This window comes from Neltuma alba, unplaced genomic scaffold, assembly GCF_004799145.2.
Source record: "Neltuma alba isolate B1F8T4 unplaced genomic scaffold, ASM479914v2 tig00001639_pilon, whole genome shotgun sequence".
Classification (NCBI taxonomy): Eukaryota; Viridiplantae; Streptophyta; class Magnoliopsida; order Fabales; family Fabaceae; genus Neltuma; species Neltuma alba.
In genome coordinates, this window is record NW_021632546.1 from 297,659 (window position 1) to 308,230 (window position 10,572).

Here is a 10,572-nt window from a genome sequence, read left to right on the forward strand (position 1 = left end):
TTTTGTCATGTTGGGATAGAAGTCTAAGTAATTTAGATAACACAGGCATGACAAATTTTTAATTAATTCAATAAATATATTATTGACTAAAAGTCTTTAATAAATGTTTGCAGCAAAAACGTGTTTACAATTTTTGAATTATACATTTAAATAATTTATATTATCTCTAAAGCTTTTATATTATATCATAAAAAAATATGGGTTTGAAATATGTAGCCTTAGCCGTTCGAATAAACTTAAAAATTAAGTTTCAATAAATGCGATCTCAAAAATATATAAATTTCATAATATAACCAAAATTATTAAATTTTATAGCATATGATATTAAAAAGTTTGAAATTATATGTATTTGAATTTTTTTGCTAAATATAAATGCTTAAATCATTCTTATTTTAAATAGATTTATTTTGGACAAAACAGGAGTTTGAGAGTCAAACTTAATAATCAGCTATATATACAAATAAAATTTCAGAGGGTTATATGATGTACATTTTAATTTTAAATAAGCTTTATATACCTTTTCAAAATAAAATGAGGCTTATGTAATTTAGATAAAATAGAGGAGTTTCAATGTGTTTTACTCATTTTATTAATTATCATAACCATGAATTTTACATGAGTTAAGGTTTCATTCAGCTGAAATATTTTTCTAGCTACACCCATGACATAATATACTATACTTTAAGATACTAAATTTTTCTCACACATATATAAAATAAATAGTTTAAAATGCTGTGCTGTGATTTGTTTCTTTAAATAATATATTATACTATATCGATTGAAAACCACATTTTTAACCAGGAAAGATGAATAGGACCTAACAACTTATGGGTTGTCTGGATTCTAACAAAAACACTTTTAAAAAAATATATTTACATAAATCAAGATAAAATTCATCTTATATATTTACTTCGTATATTGTAAAATTACTTTTAAAATTATGATTTTAGGGAGTACTTGGATAGAAACAAAACTATGGTTTTAAAAATATTTTTACAGTATACAAAGCAAATATATGAATAAATTTGTATCGATTTACAAAAAAAATGTTTTTGAAACGTATTTTTTGGGTTACCCAACCACCACTTTATTTTCACTCAAATACTCCATTATATCAAAACAAAAGGTTGAAGTGCGTCACCGTCACCGTCACCGTCACCGTCACCGTCACCGTCACCGTCACTAACCAACTTATCTTCTGTTTTTTTTATCCGCAGACCTTGTTTCAGAGTACTCAAAAAAAAATAAAAAAAATAGTTTTATTTTATACATGTGTGAAAAAGAATTGGCGGCAAACTTATTGAAGAGAAAATAGTTTTAAAAAAAATGGTTCAAGGTAATTTAAATATGCACGAAGAAAGACTATTGAAAACACTGGCAAAAATAATGGATTAGATAATACCAAGCCTTCCCAAAATGAGTAGAATAAGAACGAAGAGAACTATTATATTATTGTTGTTGATGTCATCGTTTTTGGGTCTGAATACACATAATACAATAGAAAATAATTTCAGTATCACATTGTTCAATGAGTGCGACAAATGTTGGCAAAAGAACGAAGAAGAAGAAGATTTGAGTGCGACGAACATCAATTTAGCGTTCATGTATAACGTTCGAGTCCTGAGAAATAATATAGGTCACGATAATTTAGTTAACATAAAGTTCATCTTTCATATATATATATATATAACCATCTAAAATCATAGCCATACGCTTGTTATTTTTAAAATATAAAATTGTTCTAAAAACCATGAAACTTTATTGGGAATTCCCAAGCAATAGTCTAAAGGACCCTAGAAATAATTAGAATATTGGGGAACACTCTGTGATGAGTGCCAAAACTAAAGGTACCTTCGCGCATTTCTGTGGTCATCTCTAAATCCAATGTAAGTCTACCTACCCTCTTATATTTTACTAGTTATATCCCCAAAAATGAATGATTTGATAACTATGAAGGTGTATGTTGTGGTTAAATTATTTGACGTTCAAACCATGTATATAATATTTGACATTTTCTAACTACTTAATGAACATCGAAATTTGTTAAAGACGTGAAGTTCAATATTGTATTACAACATGTCTGTCATATCTTAAATTTTTGGCCTAGAAGGTCAAGAATAAGCCTGAATTAAGAAGGACACTAAGACTAGTTGAGTAGAGGTCTCAGAAATATGCAGTAAAGATAAAATTATTCGCAAGGACTAAATAACAAATTAAAAGTTTTTTTCTGGATCGAGAGTATAAATATTTTTAAACACTATGGGAGAGTTTCAATGGCCAAAATGAAAGGGAGTAGAGACCTAAATATAAAAGAAGCAAGTTTCAATTTAGGAAAAAGTTTACGTAGACAAATCATATAATGATTAAAAGTTAAAGGAACTTAAATAAATATTATGAAATGATGGACCTATAATTTATTTTTTGAGACCCTTGAGATGTTTGAAGAAGGCTGCATGAATGACGAGTCATATAGGGTTAAAAGTGCAATCTCTGAACGTTGAATCTTAATCGAAATTATGAAAAATTTACCCAAAAATTCAGGAAAATTATGCAAATTCAGGAAAAATAGGAAAAGGGTTCCTAAGTGGAAGATTGAAATGGACCTCAAAGACAAGATTTAGTAAAGAATAGGAAAATTATGAAAAGTAATTATAGTTAACAAACAAGTAATAATCATTATTAAAGGGGACAAATGGCAAGATTAGCAAATAGCATTAGATGCAAGGTCAAAAGTGAAAGATTGAAATTCACCTCAAAGATAATTAAGTGCTTAATAGACCTGAAATTTTCAAGACATATTCTTGAAATCAAACAGAGTTTGGTGGAAGATTCAACATAAATTGTTTCTCAATATGATAGCTCACTAGAACAATGTCATTATCCCTATAAAAGTAGGAGGATATAAACTCCTTAGTCCTGACAATACAATCTGTAATTCTCACACACAATAGTACGAAAAAAAATTTTCCAAGGTATTTACAGCCATAAGATACCTAATCGTAAGTACCATTCTTCTCACAACTCATTAGTATTACTTTTCACAGCTAATCAACAACTATTCATGTTTAATCCGTACAGTCAATAAAATCCATGTTTGATATAGAGCTCTCCACACCATTTTTCATTTAACTCCTTAGTATATAGTTTCTATTTCCCCTCATGCATTATCTCGAACAATACTTAAGTCAAATTTTCCAATACATATATCCATATGTTCTATTTTTAAATATTATCATTAAACTATAAACTTGTATTAAAAAATGGAACACATAATCATGTGTGACTGAAAACTTAATATAACAGATATAAAGAACTTGATGTATTTTCAATCTTATGCTTGATTCTTTAGTTTCTATATATATCATGTAATATGCCTTCCTATTTTCTTCAAATTTCATTTCCCCACTTACTCTTCATTTTCATATTCATTTTCACTCACGTGTTGATACTTGCACTGTGCTAAAGGTCTCCACTTATACTCACATTAATTTGTTTGAATAAAAGTCAGATATGATTGCAATTTGAGGTTGATATGACGATATGAATTTAGGCTAAAGACAAAATGCTGAGTGATAGAGAAATGGAGATAACATGTGATCAAGTTTTTCCTGACCATTTACACATAATTGAATACGGGTGCGTATGTGTGTCTGCAATAGAAAGAGATTCCATTGTTGCCAACGAGAAGGAGGTTCCATTAAAAGGTTTACAGTGCAAAACGAAAATCGAGGTAAAAAGCAGACAAAATGAAAGAAACAACAAAGCAAACATGGGCAAAACAAAATAAACGGTCCCTTGTCACGAATCTCTAGTCCATCAGCATTTGAATATGCATTTTCAAAGAAACTTCTTCAATCCCAATTTTCTGAACATAGCCATCAACATTGACCATGACCATACATCACAGTTTCTTCACTTTCATATTAAAAACCTATCTTTCAAGAAAATAAAAATAATGGTGCTCTGAGTATCTCCATAATTTTAATCAATATACTTCTATCAAATTTGAATCACAACCGAGTAGCCTAACCAAAGCATTCAGCTGTAGAAAGCAATCAATAATGTACATAGAATCTAATAAGTTAATCGCATTTTTCATTCCCTCGTTAAAATACTCATCATTCGCTTTCCCTTACGTTCTTTGCCAGTCACTCACTTAATTAGCTGCTTGCTTCACTCTTCCGGTTGCCGGCCGGAAAATGGCAATGACGAGAGGCGGCGGCTCACCACGAATGACGGTGGGATCTGGCGGAGGAGATCTGTGTGCATGTGGTTTCGGCTTGTTACTCTTTTTAGGTTTAACTGCTTTGTGCCTTTGGCTGAGCCTGCGACCCAATGAACCCAAATGCTCCGTCGCAGCCTTCATTGTTCCTGAACTGAACAAGACCTCAAATGCAACTACCAACTCCGCCATAATCTTCATGGTTGACTTTGATAATGGAAACAAGGAATCTGGGATTCGATACGACAAAGTCAACTTTACCGTCGGTGTTTTTCTTGATCGGAATAGCACCAGTCCGATTGGTAGCTCCACCATTTCTGGGTTCTATCAAGGGCGTAAGAAGAAGGCAAAGAAGTGGAGCTCCGTTGAAACACATGCGGGAGCACTTAACCGGACGGCGAAGATGGATGGAAAAGCGTACTTCCGAGTGAATTTTGCGACGTCGGTGAAGTACAAGATCATGTTCTTTTACACAGCACGACACAGATTATGGGGAGGAGCTAATGTTGCCGTCAATGATGCCGGCTTGAAAGATGAGAAAGATGATATCAGACTCGGACACTCCCTTCCGGTAATTGTGTCCGGCGCAACCCAGCTGGCTATCTCATGCTTCTGCTTCTGGGTCTTTTTGTCCATTTTGTACCTTTAGGTTTCTTTCTCTAGCATTTTTTTTCCTTTTTTTTTTTAAAACTATGACTCTGTTTTTGTTTCAGAGAAAGTAATCATGTTTGTTAGGACATTTGACGCAGGTTTGGATTTGGATTCTCAGTCAGTTTATAAGATTTTCTTTCAAACCATAGTTACTATGGAAGAAGGGTCTCTTCATTTTGGTTCCTTTCTATTTCCTTTCACTTTCCATCTCAACCATTAAATTGTATTTCAAATATTCGTATTTCGTATTTTATAAAATTATGAATAAAATATTAAATTCAAATTGCAAAATATTAACAGTTATCATAGGAAGTAAATAGAAATGGGGGAAGGGAAGTGGGGACGCCCTTTTCCCAATTATTGTTTGGGCCTCTCCAAATTATATCTATATATTTCAATTGTAGTTGTTATATTTTTTCCCGGGTTTTTTATGAAAAATAATGATTTTTTATTTGGAGCATTAAAAAAAACCTACTTCCCCTTAAACATAGGAGCTGGAAAAAGGACTATTTTACTTCTAAATATAATATTTTAATCATTTTTATCTTCAAAATATATAAGCTTTTCTAAATATTCCTATTAATTACACATAGCAAAAATATTAACTAATTTCTTACAATAATTAATTTACCTAATTTTTTAATATCGACAATTTAGTTATCTAGCTTTTATATTAAAAACCAAAGACAAAATCTGAGATCAATTATTAAAAGCAAGCAACTAATTATTAAATTAGAGTATCTGTTGAAATTTTTTTAATTTTTAACATATTTATTAATCCAATTAATTTTAATGGCATGTTTTATCATTAAGAATTAGTTATGTGTTTTTCTTCAAATGAAAAAGAGTGAATGATTATCTATTTAGAATTTTGAAATACTAAAAGCAGTCAATAATGCGCTAAATTATCTCAAGGCTTCGTTTGGTTTCGCCGATGCTTCGCCTGGGAAAGAGGGGGAAAAAGGCTCTTTCCTCCGTTGAATCCCTTTGGTTGGCTGAGCCGAGGAAAACAATTTTCAATTTCCAAAATACCCTTTTGGAGAGGAAAAAGATGAGACAGAAGAACTGAAATATTATTTTTCTTTCTCTAATTTATTACATACAACTAAATATCATAAATTCAATTAAGTCAAAATGTTCTCTCTGTTTTGTAAACAAGAGGCTCCCCCCCCCCCCAAGGGGGGCGGGGCATGCATGCTCGGGGTTTGGTCAAATAAGTATGGGCATCTAGGCGTTTAAATTACTTTATTTTAAGCAATTTAACGTATATAAAATAAGAGTGTAAATTTTGCTGATTCATTTTTCTTGGTATCCATACCTTTTTTTCTTTTTTTCCTGGAATTGGTATCCATACTTGAGAGACCCAATAATCCATATGAGTTATGAGACTATTTGGGCTACATCTAAAGATTGGGTCCAATAATTTGTCGGCGACCATCTGCCACTGCACACTCACATGGATCGCCGATCGGATTAATTTGATGGCTACAAGAACTGAAAGAATATAGAAGAGGATGTATGTATGCATGTAATAATTTCTTATAAACTTTAGTGGACAATATTTAAATAAAACATGAAATAAGGAATAGAACTACATTTCTATGGCTACAAGATGCAATTTCTATTAATCAAAGCCTGGTCCCAGGAAATGCTTCACTAATTACGAGTACATTGCCCAGTCATAACAAAGCTCATAACAAAGGTACAGGACACAACAATCAAAATCCAGTATTACACGGAGCTGTAAATTTACTTGACTTCTTGGAGAATGGAAAATATTGTTTTGAACAACTGTGAGAACGAGGAGTACAATTGCAGCAACAGAAGCAATAGTTCGCCAACGTTTCTGACAATAATCACCTCTTAGGGTTGCCATAGACCAATGATCTTTACAGTACTCATTCAAGTTTTGGCAAGTCTCCAAACAGTGATAACTGATCGTTGACTGAACGACATTGTCTCAAAGACCATTAAATAATGTGGCAACGTTTTTCGTATCACCTAAATAGTTCCTACCTATTTTCTAGCGAAGGAGGAGATCCACATCCTTTTCTGTGTTTATTAGCCAATCCAACAAAAGAGCATACTCAGTAATATAAGCATCTTCAGGATAATGACGTTGTTCTAATGCTATCATGTTACGAAACAAAAATTCAGCGTCATCATCCACCACAATACGTGGAATTTCAAGAATATGTCCTGAAAATTTCACGTCCAATAAGCATTTGCTCTCACAATCCTTCAACGTTACGTCTGCTTCTTTCAATGCATTCGCACTGTATGAAAGAATATGATTTCCATCTTCAACCTGTGGGTTTGGCTTCCTTTCAGACGTTTTTCTTTTCAAGCAAAACCATCTAAGAAGATATTTCACGTCCAATAAGCATTTGCTCTCACAATCCTTCAACGTTACGTCTGCTTCTTCCATTGCATTCGCACTGTATGAAAGAATATGATTTCCATCCTCTACGACATCCTCAACCTGTGGGTTTGGCTTCCTTTCAGACGTTTTTCTTTTCAAGCAAAACCATCTAAGAAGATCAGAAAAATGCTTTGGCTTTGGCTTACTTTCAGACGTTTTTCTTTTCAAGTAAAATAATCTAAGGAGATCTGTAAAATGATATATCCCAACAATAGAATCAGGCTCTAATTTTTGTCTGTCGTAATACTCGAAACACGCAAGAGTGAGCTCAAGAAATGAAGGGAGGCCACCGCAACGGTCAGGGGACAAAGCTTCATTGAACAGCTCTTCAATAACAAAGAATGGAAGTTGACTCTCAAGTAAAAGTAGATATAGAAGTACAGAATTTTCTAACCATGGCTGTGACAATTTAGCATCATTGGGTACCTCGTCCAAATAGGACATGATGAAGAGTTCACTGATGAAGACGGCATCCATTAATGTCAGTTTCACAAGTTCTTTTTCAGTAAGGTTTAAGCTCTCTGAATAAGAAGCACGGACTCGTGGCTCTAACTTTTGTACAAATTCAACCAATTGGCAAGGACTTGACTTGGTTCTTTGAATAAATCTTTTGAACAATATATGTTTATGCCTTTGCATGTTTTGCAGCCCCTCATTGCGACAATGAAAGGGGCCAATCGAGACAACTTGTGGAGTGTAAGCATTTTCTTTAAGATCACGAAGCTTAATGGGCACCCTGTAGATTCAACAATGCTGTGACAAACGACCATCTCCGCAATCTTGAATAAGTTCTTCGATATCTTTAGTTACCTCCAGTCGTGAAGCACTCATTTGTGGAGTACTAGTGTCAATCTAAACAAAATAAGGCAAAAAGAGTGTAATAATTGAGGAATGAAACAGAAGCAACCTTAAAAGTAAGGAAAAAGAAACTGAAGAGTGGTAAAGGAAGCATACGGTTTGCTGAGCACTCTCAAATCGATCAGTCATTTGTGGAGCAGAACTCAGAACCTAAATAAGGCTAAAAGAGTCTAATAATTGAGGAATGAAACAGAAGCAACCTTAAAAATAGTAAGCAAAAAGAAATTGAAAAGAGATAAAGGATGCATATACCGCCAGTGAAGCAGTACTCATTCGCGGTGCCGCAGTCGACCACGTCTCGATCTCCATGACATGTGGATCAATCTAAAGAAAATAAGGCTAAAAATATTGTAATAATTGAGGAATGAAACAGATCGAAGCAACATTAAAAATAGCAAGCAAAAAGGAAGCAAGGAAAATAAGAAAAGCCTTCAAAATTGAACTACTAACAGTGGTAAAGGATGCATACTTGGAAGCCTTGCTCCTTGATTTCAGGGGCAATTGTATCTTGAGAACAAGTGCTTATCTAAACAAAATAAAAGCTAAAAAAGTGTAATAAAACAGATCGAAGCAACCTTAAAAATAGTAAGCAAAAAGAAATTGAACAGGATGCATACGGATTGTGGAGGACTCCCCAAGGCCTCCGAGTCTTGCTGGTTAGTCAAGAAACAACAGGAGAATGAAAGTAGATCTGCTGTGTTCTAAGTTAAGAGTAAATATATAGATGGGGGCTTTTCTACCAATATACAGTAAAATTATATACCAAAATGCTTCACTTTTGAAACTATTTACTAATATATTGTACTTAAAACCATTCTTAAGAAGAATGATTTTAAAATTACACACAAATGGTTCTTGGCGTGAACGATTTTACTTTTTCCTATTCACTCTCCCACATACGAATCTCTACTAATTTTACATGCAAAAATAAGAATCCTTGACAATGCTCCCATGAGGCTACAACGTCTATATTGGATTAAAATTTGAAAATGCCAATTTTTTTAATTTTTTAAATAGAGCTTGATGAAATTTTCTGTCATTTCCTCTTCTTTTTATTTTTCTCATACCAAAACAATACGTAACAAAAAAATTATACTTTGATTGTAAATTTTTAATTATAACAATTAAGTTGCAGGACTAAATTATTATTATTATTATTTTGGTCACAAGCATAAAAAGTTCATGCCCCATACTTGATTTCTCGTCAAACTGAACAAATGCCATACGACAGGCTTTTTTTACCTAAATACTACAAAAAGTAAAATTATATACTAATATGATGCACTTTTAAAAGTATTTACTAATATGTTATACTTAAAATCGTTTTTCAGGTGAATAATTTTTAAAATCATTTATCTGCTGAACGATTTCTTTATAATCTATGCTTGATGTGCATGAAAGCTTGTGTGGCATTTATCTGCACTTAAAATCGTTTTTGGTAAGAATGAGTTTCAAATTACACACAAGTCGTTATTGGCGTGAACAATTTTAGAAATCGTTCTTGGTGTAAATATTTGTTAAATAAAGAAATCGTTCAACAGATAAATGACTTTAAAAATTATTCACCTAAAGAACGATTTTAAGTATAGCATACTAGTAAATACTTTTAAAAGTGCAGTATATTAGTATATAATTTTACTTTTTGTAGTATTTTGGTAAAAAAGCCTGTCGTGTGGCATTTGTTCGTTTTGACGAGAAATCAAGTATTGAACATGGACCTTTTATGCCTGTGACCAAAATAATAATAATAATTTAGTCCTGCAACTTAATTGCTATAATTAAAAATTTACAATCAAAGCATAATTTTTTTTGTTACGTATTGTTTAGTATGAGAAAAATAAAAAGAAGAGGAAATGATAGAAAATTTCATCAAGCTCTATTTAAAAAATTTAAAAAATTGGCATTTTCAAATTTTAATCCAATATAGACGTTGTAGCCTCATGGGAGCATTGTCAAGGATTCTTATTTTTGCATGTAAAATTAGTAGAGATTCGTATGTGAGAGAGTGAACAGAAAAAAGTAAAATCATTCTTAGCATGAACGATTTCAAAAATCGTTCGCGCCAAGAACGACTTATGTGTAATTTTAAAATCGTTCTTTTTTAATTTTTAAATATAGTATATTGATAAATAGTTTTAAAAGTATAGTGTTTTAGTACATAATTTTACTGTTTATTATATATTGGTAAAAGAGCCTATAAATGGGCGGCGCGGCGCTGTGTGTCTCAGCAAGTGGCTCCCACAACATTTAATTGACTTCCCAACAAAATGAGTCAAAACGCGAATTTATCATGAAAGTTTTTGATTTTAGATTCATATTAATTTTAGTATATATAGAAAAATGTTTGGTTTTAAGTTCATAATTTATTTTCCAAAGACTAAAAAAGTTAGAAAAAATCACAAATAAAGACCCATAAATT

General features: G+C 32.2%; 2 protein-coding genes across 2 annotated transcripts; one reads left to right on the plus strand and one right to left on the minus strand.

Moving 5' to 3' along the window:
• The first annotated feature begins 4,421 nt into the window (after positions 1-4,421).
• Positions 4,422-4,871, plus strand: LOC114760616 (protein NDR1-like). The gene has a single exon (XM_028949893.1). The coding sequence runs from the start codon at positions 4,422-4,424 to the stop codon at positions 4,869-4,871; it is 450 nt and encodes a 149-aa protein (XP_028805726.1).
• A 2,025-nt stretch (positions 4,872-6,896) lies between these two features.
• On the minus strand, positions 6,897-7,772 carry LOC114760626 (uncharacterized). The gene has a single exon (XM_028949902.1). It carries the CDS (start codon positions 7,770-7,772, stop codon positions 6,897-6,899), a length of 876 nt encoding a protein of 291 aa, XP_028805735.1.
• Between the last annotated feature and the right edge of the window lie 2,800 nt (positions 7,773-10,572).